This window comes from Cebidichthys violaceus, unplaced genomic scaffold (assembly GCF_023349555.1).
Source record: "Cebidichthys violaceus isolate CVI_PGR_0920_01 unplaced genomic scaffold, fCebVio1.0.p SCAF_140, whole genome shotgun sequence".
NCBI lineage: Eukaryota > Metazoa > Chordata > Actinopteri > Perciformes > Stichaeidae > Cebidichthys > Cebidichthys violaceus.
In genome coordinates, this window is record NW_027176308.1 from 172,913 (window position 1) to 198,507 (window position 25,595).

The 25,595-nt window shown below is 42.3% G+C and overlaps 1 protein-coding gene across 1 annotated transcript in view; it reads right to left on the bottom strand.

Moving 5' to 3' along the window:
* The window catches only part of LOC137871445 (uncharacterized), a 124,160-nt gene that overhangs the window by 41,788 nt on the left and 56,777 nt on the right, over positions 1–25,595 (bottom strand). Inside the window, exons 11-16 of the mRNA XM_068709244.1 lie at positions 23,664–23,906; positions 20,111–20,259; positions 19,833–19,947; positions 18,770–19,073; positions 12,977–13,068; positions 11,003–11,148 (exon numbers count right to left, since the gene is read on the bottom strand). Coding sequence (XP_068565345.1) covers positions 11,003–11,148; positions 12,977–13,068; positions 18,770–19,073; positions 19,833–19,947; positions 20,111–20,259; positions 23,664–23,906 — 1,049 coding nt within the window. The remainder of the gene's footprint in view (positions 1–11,002; positions 11,149–12,976; positions 13,069–18,769; positions 19,074–19,832; positions 19,948–20,110; positions 20,260–23,663; positions 23,907–25,595) is intronic.

Sequence of the window (25,595 nt, forward strand, 5' to 3'; positions counted from 1 at the left end):
GTGGACGCACACGAGAGCGGCGGTGAAGCGCACGGTGCACGTGGGAGAACTGGAGAGTCATTCAGAAAACGCTCAGTCAACAGTTTGGGCTGCTAAATATCCATAGCTCAGGCTGAAGTAAACTCGAGCAGAGAGGATAAACATCTGGCATAAAAGTCACTTACAGGTTGAGATAGAAGTACAGCATGCGTTCCAAGTGTCCCACTGGATGTACACTGTAGATGTCCTGTGTGAGGTCAGTGAGATGCTGTTCATTCAAGACGATACACGCAGCAGGGATGTGGGAAGAATCCGTGGCATCTATTGCTTTTTCATTACATGTAAATGAAATCATCTAAAGGCCTTGTTTACAGTTGTTTTCTCTTTTTTCTTCTCTTTACTCTACTATTAATGTTAGATGAGAGCAGCAGTCTGTGGTAAAATAAGTGCCAGCGCTTTATAATGTGACACACTACATTCTCCACATTGATGAATGACACTGGCAATAAAGATAACTTTAAAATTCACTACCCTGAAGATTTAGATAAATAAGCCACACATGACACTTTTGAATTACAGAAGATAAATATGTCAGCTTTGAGGTCACTGCAACAAAAATAAGTTTTGCTCCGACTGTATTCTGGCGCCAAGTGCATGTTTATACAAGATTTTGAAGTGTGACGCAAACCGAAGGATGATAATGTTCGAGCAATGCGTGTCTCTGCCTCTCCATTATGATTTTGACAAAGGCTCCTCCGTTCTGTTCCAAGCTTTTCTCACGACGTGCTTCACTGTGTGCTGGTATGAAACTGCTTTCTGCGTTTCTGTGAAAGTGGAATTACAGAGTAGACAAACAAAAAAAAAAAAAAGCAGTGTGTCACAGACACAGGCAAGATGCTACCCTGTCAAGTGACATTAAACGAAAACAGCAAATACAACCTGACGCCCATCTTTCATATAATGAAGATATTGATGATGCATGAAAGAGGAATATTTTTAGCCGTCTTCATGTAGCGGCTTCTCTTCCAAAGGAAACCGGTAACGTGATGTGAAATCTGTTATCACCACTGAATTGATTTCATTGTGGCACCTCCAATTACAAAAGTACAATAGAGGAAAGAGGGAAAGGCAAGGAAGGGGGTGGAGGTGTGGGCTTTTTTTTTTTTAATCTTTCAGGAAGGAAGGATGTTTCACAGCTTGTCCCCTGAACGAGTGATAGCATGTGGCGTAGCCGCCCAGAGATGATACAAACCATTTCAACAGGCATGCGTTGGCACATAATACAGTATTTTAATTGTAGTATATGATCCGGAGGAAATCTGGGCCAGGAGATGTTCCCTCATTATCTCAGTCTTGATATGTCTGTTGTTCATTCCCATGTCATCAAAGCACGTCGCAAAAAGACTCATCGTTCTCCTTAAACCTTGCCACAGAGTGCCAAAGCCTGTAAATCAGATTTAACTAGCATATATCTGTCAACCACTGGAGCAAGAATCATGTCCTGGACTGGTTTTCCCAGGCTGTGTCCCTTAGTGTTGTGCGGCATGACAACAAAGGGAGGTGTGCTTTTAAAAATAGCGCAACGTGAATAGCAAGTACAGACACGTATTAAACCTCTAAGACGGTATGAGTAATGAGAGATGGGGGGGGGGGGGGGGGGGGGGGGGGGATGAGAGGAGAGTACAGTGGGGTGTTACATTTTAAAGAGCAGATTTATGCTGAGGAGGCTCCAGGGCTGAGGAGAGCGAAGGTAACCCTCAGAACCCCTTTGCATTGCCCTGATGGCTTAAACCCTCCAGTCTAAGGCCACTTAAAGTATTGGACTTATCCCTTTATTTTGAGGATTAAGTTATTTTCTGTCACTTTCTTATTTGGGCCACCGGCATTGTTTATAAATGCACTAAAACCACAAATCTTTTCCCACATAGTCTAAGAATGGCTTGCTGTTGGGGAGTCGGAGAAAGGAAAAAAAAAAAAATAGTGTGAAAATAAGACTTCAAAGATTGACAGATAACGTGATTGTTTTCTCAGTGGCCCAGATGCATGAGTGTTTTGGTGATTATGGAATTGTGATTATCTTAGGTGTCAAGAGATAGAACTGAAGATACCACATCTTTGTTTACATTTCATTTTTGAAGAATACTGATAATGCATTTGTTTTGGATCGTGACAGTATCAGTCATCTGTCCTCTGTGGGTTACACAGCTAGCTCCTTTCTGAGGCGCTGTAAGGACTTTTGTTGTTGAAAAAAAAAAAAAAAAGATAAACCACGTGAAACTTAATTTGCAACTTGTAAACAAATGTACAAACAACAGACTAACAGACTGCTGCGCCAAACTGCATAACATGTTGTCATTTATGGCTGCATGCTCAAGGTTGTAGTGACTCAAACTTTCTCAAAATGCCTTTTATTGCCTGTTTGATACGCACATTGATTGACTGCTGACTCCTCACTCACTACTCTTGACTGCCCCCCCCCAACAAAAGGTTGTATTCATTTAATCAAAATAGGGCTGCAGCGATGAGTCGGCATAATCAATGACGTAGATGCTGAAAATGCGTCAATATTCTAAACCAACCCTTGTTTTCTTTAATCTTTTGTTCTTGTAGCGGCTAAATACTGATAAAACCATATTTTAAAAATCTCATATCAAATACTGCTCCCATGAGAGAATCATTTTATATTAGGCTTCCTCACACTCCAAACTGTACGAATATGGGGAGCATTATTTTGCACGTACAGTACCACATCTCGACTTCAACCTACAGTTTTGCACTTTAATATACAAACCTTAGTTTGAATTGTTTCTTGTGCTACATTATTCAACGACATATTGTTTGTCAAAATAAAATAAACTTAAATAAAATAATAAAATATTTAAAGGAAAATCATTATAAATAGAAAATAGGTTTTAGTGACACCTGGAGACGCACCTGGTGGAGATCTGCACTCTACTGATTGCACCTTTCTAGTTGACTCCGTGTTGCATAAACATGAAGAAATGCACACTATGAATGCCAATCCAAGTTTATAAATCATGTACAGATGCTACAGTAATTCCCACAGTAGAAACTTTAACTGCCTATTTATTGCATTTACGCAGAAGCACATAAGCTTACGTAATGATTGGCATGTTAGCGGAGCTTTGCACAGGTGGGGCAAATATAATACAGGAAGCTATGAAACCTCACAAAGTGGAAATCACAAAGAAACTCGCTCCCACAAGATGTATTAAATGATAATCATTGGTTACTAAGCTGGTATCGTTTTCCAAAGCACCTTCAATGTGTGTGTGCATAAAAACAAGTTGAACAAAGCAGCAGTATATGCCTGCAAGGCTTTTAGATAATTGAGTCCTTTTTTATATCATCTTGTGAGAAGTTTTATTTATACTGAAAAAAAATAAATACACAAAAAGACACAAAAAATGCCTCAGATTTAACTTTGTGCATGCTCTGTCTCTCTCTTTTAATTGTATTTGTTCCAAGGACAATTACCGTACCATTTGGAGGCTTTATAACCACAGCAGCTCTTTACAGAGACTCTGGCAAAGCAAGAATACATATAAATGACGTTCATTGACAAAATGGGCCCACAATGGCAGCTATTCAGGGTGTAGTCAAAAGAGAATTATGGAATAGTGACTCAGCTGCAGAACTGGAGTCCGTCATTATGTAATAAAATATAGAAAAACGATGCACCACGAAATTATCAGAATTATTTGCAGCTGACAGGGAGTGGAGGAGAGCATGTTCAGAAGCAGGGAAAAAAAAAAGAAATGTTCCACTAAATTAGGAATCCATGTTTGACTAATAGTTGGCAGCTCATTTTTACAATGCGAGGGAGGATCTAAGTGGACTGGAAAGAAACGTTCACATCAGTGCCATGGTGGTGATTGAGGGTAGGATGTGGGGCATTTTATGTGGGCAACCAAAACTTGGGGTTGTGCATTCCGGAGGATGACACTGTAAGGTAATGACCATCAAAACGATCCACTATATGTCATCGACTCAAGATATAAATACTCATTACTACTCTTTGCTTATGATCAATCATTTTGGCATGCGATTGTTGCAACCATTCGCTTAGCAGTAACTTGCTGGAGTCTAGTTGGTTGGCAACGTCACGACAACGATAAGACAGGAAGTACTGAATCAAGAAATAGTCCGGCACATAACCTACTCATATATTCTTAAATGTGTGAATACAATACCTTAGAGGTGAGGGTAGGAGGATTTTGTTACCCTAGAACAGAGCCGGGGTAGCTGTCTCCAGTCCAAAACACTGACGTTGTTTAAAGGCAAACCTTTTAGGCCCTGTCTACACATGTGCAGGTCTTCTTTAAAACAGATGTTTTCCTCTATGGCCTCTCATCCAAACGCAAGGAGACTTTAGAACACCTTTTAAAGATGTCGATTTTGAGACAAATGAGTCAAATTTAGTTTTTTACCAAGCACCAAATATCAAAATGTATAAATAGATGAACAAAAAATGTGCTATTGCTTTACTATTTATTAACATCGGCAAAAGGAAAATAAACTCTTCTTCTCTGGTATTTGAGGAAGCCTTTATCGCCACCTATTGGCAAGCCTTTCGTTTTTGCGTTCTACCACGGATTGAGATATTTAGTAAAACGAAGGTAGCGTGAACAGAATTATATTTCAAATGTAGAGAAAAGGTTTAACATTTTATTAAAAAAGGAGCTAGCCAAAGCACCATTCAAGAAACACAAATTTGATGAGCGACAATCCAGTTGTGCAACTCCTGCAAACAAATCCCTCCTGAATGTGCGTGAATGCGTTTTGGCCTCCTCACACACCTTGGAATAGTTTCAGTGTACATGGGGTAGCGGTTTCATCGCCATGCAACATGTGGCGTTTTTATGGAGCGCATGACTTAGCACGAGAGGGGATTAAGACATGGAAATGGCAGGTCCCTTGGTGCGCTATAAACGAGGGTGGAAACATCTCAAATGCAGATGCACCCGGGATCAACAAACACACAGGGACTTCCCAGGCATCCGTTACACACACACACACACACACACACACACACACACACACACACACAGTGCAGAGAAGAGTGCTGCGGAGGCTTGAGTATGGGCCTCCGGAGAGTTGCATCAGTATTTAAATGGGTTTCACTTGTCTGACCTTGCCTCATAACTGCAGGACACTGTCACCAGAGAGACAGAGAGAGAATGAGGAGAGGACGAGGCAAAGACGGAGTAAATTAGAGGCAGAGAAAGCGAGGTAAAGACAGAACCATCGGGAGAGAGGAAATAATTACGAGCCAGAGAGACTAACCATGTGTTATATGTGTGCACGGAGAGAGCAATTAAGTGGCTGATGGACAGAGAAGAAAGCTGTTCTGTGCAAAGACAGGACTTGAAATGCCACCAAGCGTCACACAGCAGATTAGGCATCAGTTGTGTTAAACCTGTTGACTTCTGATGAGGCTGGGAAAACACTGTAAAGGGGCCACATGTTACTCTTATGTCATATATGTGTGTGTGCCTCACAACAAACAAAGTGCAAGGCAAATGCAAACTGTTAACTGTGGCGTCAGTGCAAATTTTCAATCAAGCATGCTCTGGTTCCGAACTGGCAATGGCTAAAGTAGGTGCTGATGACATCATGCTCACACACACACACACACACACACACACACACACACACACACACAAATGTGAGAATCAAATTCTGATTGCATCGACATCTACGGCTTGTCAGTGATATTATTAGAGCTGCCAGTCAGCGGTGTGTATCTAAAAGTTCATATTTATTTGCACAGGGCAGAGTGCATTAGTGCATGTTTGCGCTACAGTGCATTAGCTTACATGTATCTGCATGCAGAAATCCACTTTTAAGATCTCGGGGAGTTGTTTGTTGATCTTTTTTAGATGTTTATGTCAGACTGGGGTACCAGTGATTACAGATGAAAAAAGAAGAGCGTGAGGGAAGTGTCACCTCTGGTCTACCTCGCTTTTTCTCACACACACACACACACACACACACACACACACACACACACACACAATCATGCACAAATCGCAAGCAATCACTCAAATGCGCCCCACACACACACACACACTTACTTTCTCTTCCGTGTCTGTGGGAAAGGCATACATTTGACCCAGACCACCAATGGGACTACAGTCAGCTCTGACTGACAGCCACATCACTGCAGATTAACCAATCATATTGCAACATTAGCCTGTCACAGAGCTGACAGCTCCCATTTCCATAAAGAAAGCAGCACGTAGGTTGTGTATGGGTGTGTGTGTGTGTCTGTGAGATCCGTAGTGACCCAGGGCGCGTCTGGCTGCAGAAAAACCCTAACATGTGCACTCGGGCCGCGGTAGCCAGGGGCCCTCTCTTTCACACATGCACGCACACACACACACACACACACACACACACACACACACACACACACACACACACACACACACAGACGCATTCCTGCCCCCTTCAGCACAGGAAAGCACTGGAGACCCAGGGGTGAACCACGCTGCCATCTCCACCCACCTCTCCCACCAGCATTACATCAGAATTGATTGACCCTTGCTCTGAGTAGTGATTCGGAGCAGTATGCAGGGGGATTGACAGCCTGGAACTAGCTGTTATTTCAGGTGTTTTTTTCTCTCTCTCTCTCTCTCTGTCCGCTACTGGAGGCCGATCTCTCTCTCTCTCCCCTCCATGATAGCAAATGGCTCTTCTTCAGAAGAGGAGTGACACTGCGGGGTGCATGTTATCATCGTCTTGCGCACATGATGCCGTGTAGCTGAGCAGCCGTGAACAATGTAACGGCAGACTTTACTGCTAACCTTACACTTGAGCATGTACGGCGTGCAGACTCAAACAGATGGAGGGCACAGGAAGATAGCGACAGAGACACTCAGTGAGTGAGTGCTCCGATAGGCTCGGTTGGGGGAAACGGGCGGAGAGGATTGTTGGTCCCCAACGAGGCGAGCTAACGGGGGGGAAATTAGGTCAGTGTGTTCCCTCTGACTCCACAACAAGAACAGGCTGTGCATGTGCGCGCGTGTTTTGCCGGTGCACCTACAGCGCCATACTGCACCGCTATAGTAACATACTGTGCAGGTCTGTGCACGTTTGTGTGTGTGTGTGTGTGTGTGTGTGTGTGTGTGTGTGTGTGTGTGTGTGTGTGTGTGTGTGTGTGTCATTATGTACTGCTGCCTGCCACACGTTGGCATATGAGGGACTGTGCTACCACAGGTCGGGCCACTTTTTAATGCAGGTGATAATTATTTCCACCTTATCCTCTTCTACGGATTTAACAATAGTGTTTGATATTTAGCTCTAAAGCTAAATGCTAAAACTGTATTTATCACTAGGATCTAACTAATCATAACATCATTGCCGGTAACAAAATAGTTCTGAATATGAAAAAAAAAACAATGAATAAAGGTTAAGTGACATTTATCCCCAAAAGGCCACAGAGTCTTTTGGAATAAGAGCTTTTGGGACAGATGGATTTAGTTCTGCAGTCATTTAGCCTCTGGAGGATGAGGATGCTCTTTTTTTATTCTACCTCCCATACAGCCTTGTCTTTACTGTGTCACTTTCTCTCTTCATGTCTCCTGATCAGGACAAGTCACACATACTATAATTGATATGAGATTTAGGGGGTATATTTCAATGTAATTAGAATCTTGATAATTGGACTAATTAGATCTAATTGCTATGTGAGAATGACTTTGATTAAAACAGGTTTTTCTCCTCAAAACCAGAGAAAGAAAGAAAAAAAAAATAGTTGGGTGACATTGGTGAGACACAAAGCTAATTGGCAATAATCATGGATGCATGAAAATCAAACTTTGTATAAGTACCAACCAATAGGAGCGCCATGTTTTCCTAAAAACAACAACTGATAAGTGATTGTTAGGTTGTAAGTGATTATTTTTAAAAATGCTAAATGTTTATAAAGCTTAAATGCAAGCCAGCAAAGGTGACCCATCACTGTGCAGAGTACACTTAGTGTAAAGTACTGCTAAAGTACCCTCTAAGGTGTGAAATGAATTCAGTCGGGGTGTGTTTACCTTTTTCGAGAAGTTGTTGCCACACCTTCCAAAAGCATTAAATTGGCCCTATCGAATTACAACAGCTGTATTGAATCAGGTGCTTTGATTTTGCTCAGTGCTATTCTGTGAGAAAAAAGGTGGTTAAGATTACATTTGTAGACATCAAATAAGATGGAAGGTCGGCAGGAGCCTTTTATGCATGTTCAAACAGATCGCAGATAGCATATGAACTCAAAAAACCGAGAAGAAGAATCATTCCTGGCTTTTTTTATTTATTTATTTTATTTTATTTGCCCGGAATTGACTTGCGTTGTCAATGCCTGCAGTGAAAAGTGCGTTGTGTTGTCTTTGAAATTGTAATTTATGGTTTACGGTTATTATGATTCCATATATCATGCAGTTGTTTTTAGGGGGATAGATGAGCTTTTGAGGTTCAACCAGGAGCTTTAGTTAAAATAATTTTAAAAAGAACATAATCAATACTCTAACTCCAAAAATGAAGTTGATCCTGACTCCACTGAAACAAAAACTTGAAATTAAATACTAGTAAAAATATACTGTATATAATGGGGAAACCTAAACAGCCCTAAAAGATGAACTTCTTATTTGTTCTGAAGCCAGAAAAAAGGCGTCAGTAATACAATAACATTATTATAAATTGTGCCAACTTTTATGTGACTAATGTAATTTGATGCAAATAAACAGTTAGTTGCCGAACAATATATGACTTTTTTTATTTTTTCGGTTCAGTTGCATTCTTAGCATAAAGTTAGACTTTGAGGTCACACCTGCAGCTACATACATGAGATTCACTGCTGTTATGCAGTAATCATAGGTACTGTACATGCTGTGGAGCTCTGGAAGACACCGGCCTGCTTCATTCCAACACATTTCATTCCATTCATTCTACTTAGTGAATGAAGTGCTCCTGACTGTGACGTTCTGGATGCATTGTGTTAAATATTTTGTGTGATTCTCAGACTATCCGAATCTTACTGTTACTAAGTGTTTGCTTAATAATGCATGAGCATCCGATTTGCCCATTTGTACTGTGACGCCCTATGAAAATTTCAATGAGCTCAATCTCTTGTGGCTCAATAGATGGCAGTAATATCCCTCAATCACTGCAGTATGAATCCTGATCCCACATGAAATGCATGTATACGCAGGCATCCCTGCGCTCACACACACACACACACACTGTACACAGACACAGAGAAGAGATGAGGTACACATAGACACGAACACACTCCCACACACGTGCACAAATGCATATAAACACACACAGAGATACAAGCAGTGCCAGAGGAGATGGAGATGACATCATTACGGCAAATAAAATAAAAAAATCCGTAAACAATTCCTTTCGTCTGCGTCTCTGTCAGTCCTCAGGTAATGTAGAGAATCCCAGAAGAAGTCAAACAGCACAGTGGGAGAGACGGGTGAGGGTCTGACTTTGAGACCGCAGTGTCTTTAACTTCCCTGTGAAAGCCAAAACTGGCACCGTATCTTTCTAATGTTCTGATTAGGCGAGGGCAAAAAAGCAGCCCTCAGCTCAGAGATACTGTAATGTGTGTGCTTGTAAAGATAAAATCAATAGCAGCAGCACCTTCACAGGGCACCAGGGAACCGCCAGGGCTCCGACTCAATACAATCCGTACCTATAACTGACGGAAATGTCTCATCTCACGGAGCCCGGCGACTGCTCAGAGGTAAAAAGCGGCACTATGAATAATCGTGAAAACCATTTAATTGTGTCCCTTTGTGTGCAGCCTGCCCGCGTTTCTGTGTTCGTTTTGTATTCGCTCTCCCTCAAGATAGTCCCAGTGTCGTCATTTGTTGGCAGGATACGCTGGTAATCATTTGAATTCCCCCAGTATGTTCAGAAGATGTCAGGGAGTAGTCTCTGATCTTGTTTAATATGTGACCAGCAGCTATAAATTACCAACTCCCAGAAATGAGGAAACATGGGTACTTTTAAATCTCCAGGGAGAGCTCTCTTTCTGTCTCCCTCTCACACACACACACACACACACACACACACACACACACACACACACACACAGGCTCCCTCTCTCTACCGCTCTCTCTCTCTCTCTCTCTCTCTCTCTCTCTCTCTCTCTCCCCCCTAGTGTAGTAGTGTGTGTGGTAATCCCCTCCCCTTAATTTAGTTGACGTTCAAATAAAAACAAATACCTGTGACTTTTTTGTTGAAATAAGCAATTTTGCTTTTAGCCTATTTTGATGCTTCGTGGGCATACGCAGTGGTGCACCTTGTTGCGTTTAACGCGTTTGGCCAAGGTGTTTGAAATGCTTTTCTTCCTGCTTTGTTTGTATTTAATACATCCCCAGTTTTTCTCATTAAAATCAAATGCTGTAAGCCACGGCAAAGAGGAAAACACATTTTCCCAAACTTCCTTTGTTGCATTTTGTTGTGCAGAGGAAACAAATAAAAACACATAGTGACGTAACAGGCTAAATGTAATGTTGTTACAAACCAAATTAGTGTGAATAAGACAGACAAATCTGATCATATAATAAGATATTTTTTCTGTATTTGTGTCCGTATTAATTGTGATGAAGAAGAGATATGATCCATCAATGTAAGCTCTTACTGAGGTCAGAAATTCCCTGCTTTCTTGCAAAGTTCTCACATAAATGACTTTGCCTGTGACTTGTCTATGTTAACTAATTAAAGATGACCAATGCAAGGTTAAAGCACTAGATGCAAACTCAATTTAAAGGATGACACTTGGCTACTGTAACGACTGTGCATCCCTACAGGAGGTGTTGTGGTAGGCACATCCTGTTGCCAGCGTCTGTCTGGTCGATGCCGTGCACATCACTGTGTCTGTGAGGCACAGGAACCCGTTGTCACGCGCGTTTTTTTCTTCTCTCTTTATTTTTGTATTTTTTTTCCCCCAACGTTTTGAATTTCGCAAGACTGAGGCAGGATAATGAGTGGTGAGACTTACTGTAGGGAGAACGTATACTCCTCCATCTCCTCCGTGGAGAGGTTCTCCGTTGAAGGCTGCATCTTCTGTTTGTCTGCCTGCCGAGGCGGTGCGCTGCCGCCGCTCATGCTGGGGTCGCAGCTATTTGTCTTCTTGATTGGCTTCTTCTGTGAGGAGCAGGAATCGGGGGAGAACACATGCGGATGTCATTTGTAATCAAAGCAGGAAACGGGCCTCTGAATTTATCTTGGGGGATGCACACGGTGACAGTGACAGTGTGCGCGCCACTTTAAGGAGCCTCTATATCTCAACCGCGCCTCAATTGACATGAGACGTGGATGACGGCAAAAATCGCACACGGCACGCCATCATTCAAGTCGAGTTCATTTGGGGAAACGTGCGTACAGTGACGGCGGCGTTAAATATGTGATATTTGAGCAGCTGGCATCTGTTTTTTTTTCCACACAAGTCGTTTACCTTCATCGTCATAAACACAGTCAAATGGAGTTAGGAAGTGGGGTTTTAAATATTTCACCAAGGTACTTGGGAGCAGATATTATTTGTTAAGCCGCCAACATGTTAACGGCTTGCTTTCCCTGGCCCTGTCAGCCCTGCCTGTGTTGCCCTTGGGTGGGCTTAGTGCCTTTCTGCTTGAAGTTGTGAAATACTCACTGATGTATGTTAATGAGATCCACAGTTGGAATAAGCAACCTCTCGCTTTCTTTCCGCCCCTGTCTCACTCTGCCTCCCTACATTTTTTTCATCTTTTCCTCTCCTCCATCTCCGTCTTTCTTTCTCTCTCTCTCTCTTCCTCCGAGATGAACTGGGCGCAGGAAGTAGTAAATGGGCAGGGCCCCATAAAAGCTCCATCCGTTTTCATAGGGCAATCTTTGCCAAAGCAAGCTTGGATTCCAGAGTGATGATCACAATAAAAAGGTGGAAAGGAGCGGGAAAGAAAGCACAGAGGAAAAGAAATGCAGGAGATATATAAACCACAATGTTCTCCGGTGTCTCCCCACAATAAATTTAATGCAATACCTTAAGAGCAGATTCCGTATATAGCTGGATTCCTGCCCTGTGGGCAAAGTGGTCGCCTGGAGAAAATTCATTTTAATTAGGCTTGCACTGCAGGTTGAAGGGTTGAAATCTGATCCCCTGCGCTCCCAGGCTGGTGCAGGTTGGAGATCACTCCACTTAATCATTAGACAACTGGGTTCCACACCACGACATTTGACAGAGTTAGCAAGGTTTTAAAGGCCAAGAGGAGAAGGGGGAAAAAAAAAAACACAGTCTACAGAGGCTGCGGAGAAATAAAACCTCATATCAACAAACTCATTTATTTAACAGGTCATCACTGATGAATGGTGGTCTGGAGAGCCTCTTGTACATCAGTGGAGGGAAGTTAGTAAGAATAAAGAATAATAGGATAGAGGCTTAGGCAGGAGTGGAGGATGTGTATATATATGTGTGTGTGTGTGTGTGTGTGTGACAGACGGAGGCTTGATGTCGTTCATAGGCTTCTCACTACCTCAACAATAACATCACAACAACAAAAGGCCGCAGCCGAGGCACAATGGCGGGGCGGACCGGGAGGCAGCAATGCCAGATCAGCACACAGAGTCATTTTGCAATTACCACTTCAAAGTATGGCAGGTAACATGCAGGCTTTGATTAATTTAGCTTAAGTCCTCTGTAGCACAGGAAGAGGCGTGTTTAGAGCGGCTTGGAGAAGAAAAAAAAAAAAAAAAAAGAGAGGCCCTGGCTGGCGTTGCTGATTTCACAGAATTTGAGCTGCTTTGGCTTGTCAAGCAGATCAAAACTGGCTTTGAAGGCTGAAAAATACCTGTTAGTGTGAAATGTATTTTGACAAATCTCAGATAATAAGCCGGGGAGGTGTGTGTAGGGGTGCAGAGAGGAAAAGGGAAAGGGATGGGGAAAGCGGAGAGGGTGATCATTGCAAGGGAGGGAACACATTCCCTTGAATCCCAACGTTACCTTGTAGTGAGTCCCACCCTCGGCTTTCTCCCTGCATGGATCACTCTTCTCTCCCGTGTTTCCAGAAATGGCTCCCGAGGAGGAATTCTTCCCTGAATCACAAAAAAAAAAAAGAGAAAGAAATAATGTGCAGTGAGTGTGAAAAAGAAAGAAAGGTTCATGTTTGTTTTCCTTTGCAAAACACATCTGGCAATCATAGTGAGGATCAAGGGTGGTTGAGTGGTATTTATATTACGGAATCCAAATGATTATGAGTATACACTTGAACTGCTGTTGAAATATTAAAAAAAAGCATTCTGAATCATAGAAATAATGTAATACACCAAAATACAATATAATATAATATAAGTTAAAAACTATGGTATAATTAAAAAAAAATAAAGTTTTGAATTCCAGGTTTGTAATGAGTCTTAAAATAAGAAGAATACCTGTTGTTGTAAAATATGTTCTTTTACCAGAACTACTCTTTGTGATCACACTGGAAGTGTTGCTGCCTTTGTGTTGTTGTTCTACTGGAGGCAGATAGTCTGATGAACAAGGTGTTTTGGTGTTCTGGTGACTCTGATTTGACTCTTTAAAGAGAGAAGTAGGAGTGTTGACTTAGAGGGCTCCCACTGCACATCATCTCTGTCTCACACAATCTCAGAGCTGAACCTTCCCAGCCTCAACGCTCTAATGTATGCAATTAGAAATGATGAAAAATAGAAAAAGAAATTAAGTTTGGTTGTAATACATTTTCACCCATTCTTCTCTTCCTTAGAAAATTACTTTTAAAGTATTTTTTCATCCTTACCCTCTTTTTTCTCCTCTCTCTCTATCTGTCTCACTCTTTTTTTTTTTTTGCTGTAATTTAAATGGTAAGCCGCCAGATGTGTGTCTCATGCTTGAAGAGTTGGAGATCTGCATTATTTAGCATATTAACATTCACAGAATTTAAAAAAGGGTTCCTGCATTGCCTGGAGGATGTAATTAAGTAAACCTTAGCTTGATACATGTAAAAATCTCACTATGTGAAACTTTTTTTTCCCCCGTCGAACCAGTCACATCTATATGATACATATGGAAACCTCTGCGATGATAATTTTTTTTCTCGCTGCAGGATTAAATATATCAGTGATAATAACTTAAATATAGGCGACACATCAGAAATCCTTCTGACAGCTTAAATGGCAGGAAGAGTCTGCTCACTGCTATATTTAAGCGAGTCTGAAATCAGATTTCATCCTAACACAGATGTAGTTTTTAATTACCAGCGCTTTGCTGGTAAACAGGTGGAGTGCCTACAGTTACAAGGTAATAAGGTTATATTTGTTCTCGTCAAGGGATAAAATAATTTATATTTCTACATTTCCATGACGTTACATAACTGTAAAATCACTGTTGTGCCAAGATTACAATAATCTCCCATCAGTCAAATATTTTTTTGAACACGGTGTAATCATATCTTAATGCCGAGACAAAATATTTTGTACACACTCTGCATTGAAAAATGAGTGCCAATGAAGAAATGTCAAAGATGGGAATGTCAGAGACCCTTTGTAGCAAATATACGAAATCTTGGAATTGTGTCAGTTTTGCATTTATCACTCTGTTTTCAAGCAGAAAGAAAAATACAGTACATTTGGCATATCTAACTTTTATAAACATGCAAATCCGCTATTGTTCATTTAAGTCGCAGTGCATCGTTTTAACAGTTTATCGCTAATATGTGCACTTGAGCAAATATCATATCATACATTTCAGCAAAGTATGTGTACGCACACACACACACACACACACACACACTCATTACACAAGGCCCCACTTGCTAATGCGCAGACGCCGTGGAAGCAGAATGAGCGCGGAGGCAGCATCGACAGCTTCGACAGCTAAGGGCTACGTCTGTGAACTCAGAGCGCTGGAGCTGCCACAACTCCAGCCTCTCCGGGCACTCAAGGCCAACAACAAACTCCTTGTTATCCCCCCGTGCTCTGAGCAGTGTTAAGACCAGCAGACACACACACACACATTCATCCAGTGCACTGCATTGACGCACCCACACACAGGAAGGCGTACAAACAAAGATATTAATATGTAGACACTTGCATACATGCACAAAGATTTTCCAGGGTAGAAATACAAATGAGCGTACCTCGCAACTGCATAACTCAACACACCTCTTTTCTCTCCTGCTCGCACACAAAAAAACAAAAAAACAAAAAAGGCAGAGGAAAGAGAAAAGCCTGAGGGCCGCAACACTGTCGAGACCCCACCGCTGTGTGCTACCGGTGAGATGCAACCAGGCTGGGATGGCGGTTCTTGCTCACCTAGGCCCCTAATTGCCTGTCGACTGGTCCGAAGTTACCGAGGGATCGGAGGTCATCGACTCACGGATTACCCCCGAGTCCATGTCCGGATCTCGTGTTAAGGTTGCTAGGATACGGCGAGGACTCGGTGTCGCTTCACACAAGAGTTTATTTTCTTGTAATCCACAGCATTGTAATGGCAATAACAGACGCTCAATGTATACTGGTGCAAATATGCCATTTTTAAGACTCTGTAGCTCTCCCTGGTGAACTTCTGTTGCTCTTCAAAGTTAAATCTGTCTTGACCACGTTCCAAAGGCTGTCTTCGTCTTTTTCTGGGTACTGGGAACTTTCAGTGGGCTTTGGAGGCAAGACACTGTCACCTTTGGGTCTGTTGGTCCCACATGCTCTGTATTTGCTCCCCACATGCAATCCTTTAGGCTTGTTTACTGCACCCACTGTGAGGGTTTACATGAGCATCTCTGCAAACGGGATTCAAAAGGTTGAATCCATCCATTTGGAATCCGGACATTGTTGAATTAATCGGCGGGATGCGGAGTGCGACTGATTGGGACGGTATGATGTAACGTTGCGGTTTGAAACCCTGATGACTGGGACCGGCCTGGAGGGGAGCGCATCCTGAATGTGCAGGGCAGCGCTCCAAAGAGGACATTAGACGAGGAGTCCTGGAAAAAAGGCAGGGAACTGAAGCAGCCATGCAGTTATGGCAGACTCCTCGGCGTGCTCATAGCGATCCACTGAAAGCGATCATGAAACAAGAAGCTAATCTAATTAGTCATTTGGGTTCAAACAAACCCAATGTAACTGGTCACTTAACCCTGTGTGCCTTTAGCTTATCTCTACGTTAAAACACCAAATACACTCTCCTGACGTAAATCAGGATAATTATCATCCAATTAAACATGATTCACAAAGACAACAATGTCAGCGCAAACACAACAGCACTAAAGCAGCAAAGTAACCTTCAGACTTCTTGATCAAAACTTGTCTTTTTTTTTTTTAAATCTTGGATTGTGATGTCAGGTTTGGTTCTGTAATAGACACCTCACCACAAACTGATTTTTTCAACGGGGATTAATTAACTTAAGGCCTCAGGAATATAAACTTCCAGTCTCACTGTCAAGCTCTGCTGTGTGTACGTTATCGCAGTGACAAGAGGTCTCCAAATACTTGTCCCGATTCTGAGACAAACGGGTAATGAGGAAAATCCAGGCATCACACGCGCAGAGAAAGTGATCTCCACACGTCACACATCAGACACAGAGAGGCATGAAATGGGAAGGAAATGTCTGAAACTCCCAGACTTGACAGAGGACTGAGGAAGGGGATAATTTGTTCTCCTCCTCGCTGAATTGGATTTCCATTTTTTTGGCTGGGTTAAAAGTTGGCCGTCCGATCGCTCCCTTCAACCTTGACGTAATCTCCCCATCTGAAGGCCATAATTCGCTCCAGAGGTAATGCAAAATGAACAGATCTGTATGTAAATGAGCCGCAAACGTCAGGTCGGCTTAGGGATCGGCGTGGATGAGGTGTTGTGCGGGACACCTTTTGATCCGTTATTTCACTTACGGATCGGGTTCACTTCCCAGGCAACCTTCTCAGCTAGCTGCGAGAATGTGTGTGTGTGTGTGTGTGTGTGTGTGTGTGTGTGTGTGTGTGTGTGTGTGTGTGCTGAAGTCCGTGTCTGTGTGTGAGCCAAGGTACGCAGCCGTGTTTGCTGAAGAGACCTGGTACCTTTTTACCTTGTGTGGCAGAACATAAATCTCCCATAGTGAGCGCCTCCCTCTCCCTCTCTTTCTCTCTCTGGAAAGGCAGTCAGTTCGTTGGGGACACTTCCCTTGTGGGCGTGAGGATCTCTGTGGGGGGTCACAGGTCAGTAGGCGGAGGAAGCGACAAGCTGTGAAATGTAAAAGACCAATTTCTTCCACATGTTTCAGTGCTGGGAGAACACTGCCAAGCTGTCAGCCGGCATCACGTTTAAAATGGGCCAGGGTGCTACCCAGCAGACCTGTCACAACTCATTTGTAATTAAAAAGCCTGTGTGATGTTTAAAGCAGAGCACCCCAGAAACTTTTGAGGACTGTTAAATAAAGATGAGCTGTGCGTGCAAAAAAAAAAAAAAAAAAAAAAAGAGAAAGAAAAAAAAAATGGGGGGGATGTATTAATAACAAAGAAGCTAGCCAGTTGCCTTTGTAGTAGATCAATACCAAATGAGCCTGGATTTGATTCCTGGCCAAGGCCAGGATGTTGGATTACTGAGGTGGGAAAAAAAGAATAGTTTGTTTTTTGAAAATCAGGAAGTGGACTCTCATTGCTATTAACAGGAGGTCATTAGTCACCTCTAGATGTGGTTGTATGACCTTGCCTGGAACACCAGAAAAGCAGGGCAACCACATGAGAACAGTTCATCAGTGCATCTGATGGACACGCGTATACGTGTATATCAGGCGTATGGAAAGAAAAGCAAAGCAGCGCCAGTCCACCACAGACATAAAACATTGGAAACATAATCATATTCACACCTGGGAATGTCTCAAACAAAAGCCGACCTGCATGTCTTCGGACTGCAGGAGGAAACGACAGCACCCGGAGGAAAGCAGCACAAATGAGGAAAGAACACGCGAGCTTCACACAGAAAGAGCATTCTCTGTGACGCAACACTAACCACCGAGCCAAGAAGCAGTCGCTGCAATAGTTCATCTGCTATCTAAAATCATGTCATGATGGATAATGGGACTTGGACATCAGAATATCTTAAGGATGCATTATCATATTCAAAAAAGTCATCTGTTAAAGCCAGAACATCTAGGTATGTAATAATAAAGTAATAGAACATGTGTCTGCCAGGTCAACATGCTTTGTTTAGTTTAGCTTAGTTAGACAATAAATGGATACAAATAATGCCGTCCTGTGTGAATGTAATCCTCAGTGACTGCTAATATTTCTATAATGTACTATTCTAACATCTAATAGCTAAAAGAAGTTAAAAAATACCCACCGCTCATTTACAAAACGTGTTTTTTGAATTGCTTGGTGTAGTACTATAAGCATGTGAGTGTTATGTGCTGCACCGGATATTCATTCATTCATCGTTTCTTTCTAACAATTTTCCGATATAGTTTATATAATGCTTCCCATGTCATCCTGCCAAGGAGGGTTTGTTTACTTTTTTAAATTGGTGGTTATATTATCAATCGCTTTATCTGCTAATGCTTTATTTGCCTTAACTCGCACTTAAGGCTACAGTGTATCTGTTGGATTTTTGCATTTAATCTAACTAAAAAAACAACCTTTGTTTGATTTGACTTCTGTCTGTCAAACTTGGCCCACTGTCTCTCCACCCAACCCTACCCTGGAGCACATTCACCTCAGTGGAGGACTGATATAAGTGAGACCTGCCATTCTTCTCATCCCGGTGCTTGTGACATTAGGGTGACATTTTCTCCCCACTGTGGCATAGTCGGGGGTTTTAACATTGGACCCCTACCTGGCAGAGATGAGGAAGAGCAAGCGGAATCAGCTGACAGGTGGAGAAGAGACCCCCGGTGAGAATGCACCACAGCGGGCTCGCCTGCTCTGCTGCTGGGGCCCGCATGCGGCTGCTGTTGGAGGTATAACTGGGACTGGGGATGAATGGGCCGAGTAGTGAGCTGGGGCTGGAGTGGCAGTTGGCCTTGCAGTTGGTCATGATGCACCTCAGGTTGGGACACGACACGGGGGTTAGGTAGGGGTATTGATGGGGTGATGCAGCGCTCTGGTCCCACAGACGTTCCAGAAGGGAGCCTCTTTACCTGAAACACCACAAACAAGGGGGGGGGGGGGGGGGGGGGGGTCTGTCCGTGTGTTCTCATTGTGTGTGAGGTCTCAGTGATCAGTGAACATTGAACACAATACAACCTCAAGTTAATGTAATCAGCAGTCATGTTCATATCATTCCATTGCATCACCACTGTTTTTGGGGAAAAACAGCACGTGTGTGTAATTACACTACAGGTGTTCGTGATCAAACTGCAGACGTAGCTAACTATTAGCGTTTGTCATAGTGAGCTATAATGGCATAAAATACTTTAATTAAGACCATAAATGTGCCGAGTACAAATACTGCACATCCTACTGCAAAGATGTACAAAAAATACCTCTATTTTCATCCCTCGGAAATGAAAGCAGTGATGATAATGCAGTAATCCGAACAACATGTCACAGTCGAAGGGACAAATAAAGAGACCAACCCAAGCCAGAGAGCTTTGTTCTGGCTTTTAATTCAATTAAGATGTTTACTAATCTAATCAATGCATCAGCTCAAATGCATCCGGAATTGCTGGGTAAAGATGTGGTTCTTGTTTGCTCTCTGGGGCCAATTTCCAATTGCTTTTATCATAGAAAACCCCAAAAATCTCTACCCAGATCCACCAACCTGCCTCCCAAATAATAGGGGACAGTCAGAGTGGGGGAAAACACACACAAGCATGTGATGTACCCATACCTGCACACAATTATGAATACAACATGAACAAAAACAACAGATACACGTTTCCTCATCGCACACACACCTGAAAGTACAGGTTGCACAGCCAGTGGTCTAGATCAGAGGAGATGACGGCTTCAATCTTTCTGAACTGGTCCAGCTGTGTGTTCGGCTCCCCCCTGAGCAGAGGGGTTTTGAACCTGGCTCAATGACACATAACCGGTAATGGTCACTATCATTTCGAGTCATTCCATGTGATGTTTTGCTGAGAGGCACAGCAGTTTAGCGACCTAAAATACTTCTGCACATATACACAAACTCCTGTGAGGTCCAACAGCTAACTCTGATCTGCCACTGACCCACCTGCCCTGGACAAGGCCGAGGCTCGGCCCGCAAACAGGAAATGCCCCCCAAGCCAGCACGGAGCTGACGTGGCTGCTGTCTCCCGGTAGCGCGATCACTTGGAAGACCAGGACCATGGAGGGGACGATCTCACGGGCAGCAGGTAGGACCTGCAGACACAGGAAGGAGCAACGATTCACAATTCCACTCACCGGAACACACACGCCTACAGGCGCACACACTAACGTATGCACAGATATGCAAACACATCGACACGGCACAGACAATACTACAGTACTAAGCAGGCATGGACTTGCTCACAACCAGGAGGCCAATGACAAACAGACACACGGAGGGTAACAAACAGGACAGGAGCCCTCAGGGAGTCACTTAATCTACATCCTTGAATCCTCTTTTAACTTTTTTTTCAGTTTCTTTTCAGGAACCTTAACTGCCATTCTTACCCGTCCAACTCAGCAAATTGCCTAAAAGGAGATGCTGGAATGATAAAGACATCAAATGCAGGGTGGAGGAGAACTTGAGATTGCCGTTGTAGTCTCTGAGCTGACGGTTGCTGCATATCCGATGCAGTGAGGCCGCCATCAATCAAACTGATGATGTTAAGGGTATCTCGCATGAGGCGAGAAGTGTTAGCGGTTAGCAGTCGATGGCAAACATTCTTATTTACCCAGAGAACGGTGGGTTTGCTTAAAAAATGAACTGACAGTGAGGTGTGAGCCACTTCATCCATCACTGGGTGGAAATATTTTATCCCTTTATTAGTTGTAATGGGAAACGCAGGGGACTTGTTTTAACACATAAATCATGTGTATCCCTCCCACCCACCCCTGATAATCTGCTTTTGGTATGCACCTGTGAAATGATGGGTAGTAGTGTCTGACTCAGGACACAAATTTATGGCATAATATCACGGATTATGGATATTGAGGATATTTCATATTATTCATTAGCTGTAAGAAATATGACCTGCATGAATAGTAATTTGTGTGCGATTGCATATGTGTGAGGGAGGCGTGCGCTTGTTTGCATATATGTGTATGTGGGAAGTGTTGCTGTGAGGTTTGTGAGGCTGGATGATGTGCTTCAGGTCTTCTCACTTCCTGTGTTGAGCTAGCGGAGCTGCTTAAACCATCAGAAGTAGCCTGTTTGATTCAAAACATTTGTAAAAGGAGAGTACATGTGTCCACAAAAGAAAGGAGGAAATAGTGTTATTGTAGTTCTTTGTCAAATGACTAAACCTCCTTCCTCAATGATCACAACATAGGACAAAAGATTTTAATTAAAAAAAAAAATATATATATATATATATATATATATATATATATATATATATATATATATATATATATATATATATATATATATCTATCAAAGATCTCCAGAAACACTTCCTCTGACCTTTTATCTTTTTTTATTTTCTTCCTCAGTCCTTCTTCTTCCCCCTTTAATAACAACATGTGGAATCTTATGCCTATTCCCATTCGGTGCACAAAGACCGTGGGCTCCTCTTGTGTGCTCCCACTTGCCAGCAAATCCAAGACATCTCCAACTGAACTGCACTGTTTCTGTCTAAATCCAAACCCAGACGCACAAAGCGAAGAGTGATTGAAAAAAAAAAAAAAGAAAGAAGGAGAGAGAGGGAGGAAAGGAAAATAAGCTCCTGGCTTCCTCTTACCATCACTAATTCCTCATTTCCTCTTAGAAGGCACTGCAAGCACTCCTAAAATCGCACGCTACAGTGTGGGTAAGAGAGAAGGAGAGAGAGAGAGAGAGAGAGAGAGAGAGAAAACATCCAAGCCAATCCTGATAGTGGTGGAAACGCTGATCAGATTTGTCTGGGACTATCAATGGGGACAACAACAACAGGTTTGTCTATAAAGCACAGCCGAGGGTTTGGGGAGGAGAGGAGGTAAGGAAGAGTGACACGAGGCATTTACCATGCCGTACTTAAACCTTTTTTACCTCTGAATCAGATCCCAGGTCCGCATTCAGTTTATGCCAGTTTTTACCCCGTCCTTTATGTTTGATGGGAGCTGCAGACAATATTATCAGGATGCTCTCGCTCAATGAATACGCCCACTAGCACATTGGCAGTGTCCACATGTGCTAAATGCTCCGGCTAAGGCCTTTAGAGTTGCCATCAGAACACTGAAGAAGCCCTTTCTGAGCCTGTACAAAACTATATGGAATCGGGGGAGGGGGGGGGGGGGGGCGACTGGATTTAGTGGCTTCTGTTTTAAGGTTTCTCTTGTGAATCTTACGCACTGTGCACACATCATCGATGAATAAACATAAACAGGGATATCTCTAATCCACTGGTCAATATCAACCGTCCACAACGACTACGTAGGTTTTTAAGATTAGTACAGCCTCTATAGAGGATGTTTCCCTCATTTCAAGAGGTTTAAGAAAGTGAAATGTGCATTGATTTCATCAAATGTAATGTCTGCTGTGTTGTTTCATCAGAAGAAGCACATGTGAGAACACGTTTAGTCTTTGACCATACATTGGAAATGGAAGTTGAGATTTTGTAATACTATTTTTAGTTAATACTGCCTAACTTTTCCATTTCTTCTTTCATCCGGCTCAACCATGTTAGAGATGCTCAAATACATGCAGAAAGGAAACTAAATTTTTCACTGCATTTGTACATTTTCATTCCAATAAAACATTACTTCCTTATATAAATGAATAATTGATCCTGGGTTTGATTTACATGCATGGATTAAATGTCATGTTTGAAAAGTTGTTGTTTTATTCATATGGAGATCCCCGGAGAAACACCCAGAGGCATATTTTCATATGCCGTCTTTTACAGCAATATAACTTCTCATAACCCTTTCAATCTTCACTGCAACTGATGAAACCAAGCGAAACCGAAAGAGGAATTTGGAATTACTGTGGTAAATACAAAAACTAAAAACGCACTGTGGCGAGTTCTGTCATATTAGCAAAGCATGTTCTATTCTTTGCTTTTATCTGAGGGGACTGTTGGTTTTTAAGATTGCGTTTTACAAAAAAAATCTTCCATTGAATTTCACATCAAAGGCTTCGTCCATGTCATTGGAATTTAGCGTGATTTAATTCAGGTCCCCTTAATGTCAAAATTGCTTTCAGATAAGAGATGTTTTATATTTATTCTAATATTTCGCTGGAAATAAAAGAAATATTCAAAGCAGCTTCCCCACGCACCACATGAATTAAGGGATTGTTATTCAATTAAATGCACAGTCACAAATCACAGGCTGATTCTGTCTTGTCCTTGTTGAATAAAAACACATTAGTGTCAATAGAGGGACTGTTGCAATAGCCATGTTCTCTTTCAAATCTGCAACCTTCACTGTGAATGTCAATGCTGACCGCAGAGTTTAGTAATAAAATTATGTTTTGCCACACTCCAACATTCAAACAAAGTTAAACACAAACTGAAGTTACGACATTTATCTTAAACGTTCAATAAATCCATATACATTTAATTACTACTACTTTAGATTTCTACATGTTTACAGTATCATCAGCATTCATGTTGTGCTTTGGTCGAACATCTCCTCACCATGAATAGGCTCTGGTTGAGGTGCAGGTCGGTGTCCCAGAAGCGCCCCCGATGCTCGATCGGCTCGGTGGACACCGCCCACTGTTGCTGCTCTTTCGGACTGCACCAGGCCAGAGCCGGGCCCCCGAGACGGCTGTGAAGGGCCACACTGACAGCGTAGAGGCCCCTTGGTAGCTTGTCTCTGGTGGCTCTGAGGCAGCACACACACACCTCCACAGGCTGCGGGGTTGTGCTCTGGGTCACCTATGAGACACAAAGTGCCGAACATAAGATTTTACTACAGTATCTTATCAATTACATATTATGACAGACACATATCAACAGATGATTAATAGTAGAACTGTAAATGTACTGTACATATAAACAAAAAAAACAATATTGAACTTAATTATATGTATTAACTCTTTTATTTTGAAAAACGTTCATAATTCATAACAAAATAGACTCTACAACTATACCCAATATTAGAGCTTGACACTTATAATTACTGCGAGACCATTCAGTCAAGTGTTTGTTGATAACCAGGCTGTAATTGATAATCAACTGTGTCAAGCTAAAAGACAGTTTGTCTGTTTGCTTTTGGAATTTACCACTAAATCATCAACTAGCAGTAATTCGTCAACCTGTCTCTAAAACAAACAATTTGTTGACAGTGTGACACTACCATATTGGTAACCATACTGTTGTAAAGGCTGTCAGCAGATATGTTATCTAATCTAATCTAATCTACACGTGTAACTACTGTTCGGAGTGCTTTTACTGATACTTATCACTTGCCCCGTTTCTCCACAACACCTCCTCATTGATTCTTAGCAGTTATTTAAAATAGAAATCTCCCAGTCACATGTCATTGTCCTTACAGCTTAATGGAAACTCGTGTTCTTTCTCCTGTTGGATCTGGAGGATAGACCTCCACTTTGTAAAGACATTTCATCTGTTAAATTGATGTCATTTTATATTCATTATTGAGGTTGGAGTTTGCAGTGGTGTTGTACTGGACTCCATTATATTAAGAGGTGCTTCTAATTGTTTTTGTTTTCCTATATTAGAAACACCTCTCAATATAATGCAGTCCAGTACAACCACCAGTAACTATAACCTCAATGCCAAACATGTACTTGAATTAACATCTCCGTGACAGTGCCAAAATATAACATTATAGGCATCAAAAACTTTATGGCAGAACCCTTGACTTGGATTGTACTACACTGTCCAGGTGTACCCAACACAGGTAGTACATGTAACACATAATAAGATGGCCACTGAGTGTATATTTGTAAGGAATAGAGTGCTGCAGGCATGACATATTTTTGTGGGCCTACCCAGATGTTAGCGTCGCACTGCTAAACTCGACAAAGAGCCAATGGGAAGTAAAAAGCTCAAATTAGGCTTTAAAAGAGCAACACCACAATCGCATGACCTCACGTCACACATGCTAACTCATGTCAAGGTTTTAGGACTCATTCCTACTCCATTGACACAAATTGCATGTAATTTGGTAACAGAGTGAAGTGAGAGAAATATCATGACCTTGCTGTATGCAGGCCACGACACAAAACAATAAATAGAAAATCAGGATGCACATCTGGAGCTAAGACAGCATGGCCACAGTACAGGAAGACTCTTGTCGCAGCACAACATCTAAATGTGATGATGTAATCCCCCATTTTTTTGGGGGGAGTCATCTATTTTTTTTTTCAGGTATGTTTGCTAAACAACAGAAGTGTTTTTGTCCAATTGCAGACAAGCAGTCATATATGTAAGACATGGCCAGTACAGCTGCAGGCTTCCATCTGGTGATCTCCATTCAACCATTTAGGGGCTAAGTGCCTTGCTTCAAGGGCACATCAGCATTCCTTGTTATCGAAAGTTGAGAGTGGCATTCATTTTCCCCTGGCCAAGCTGCCCATTCAGATGATGGTTTCAAAACGC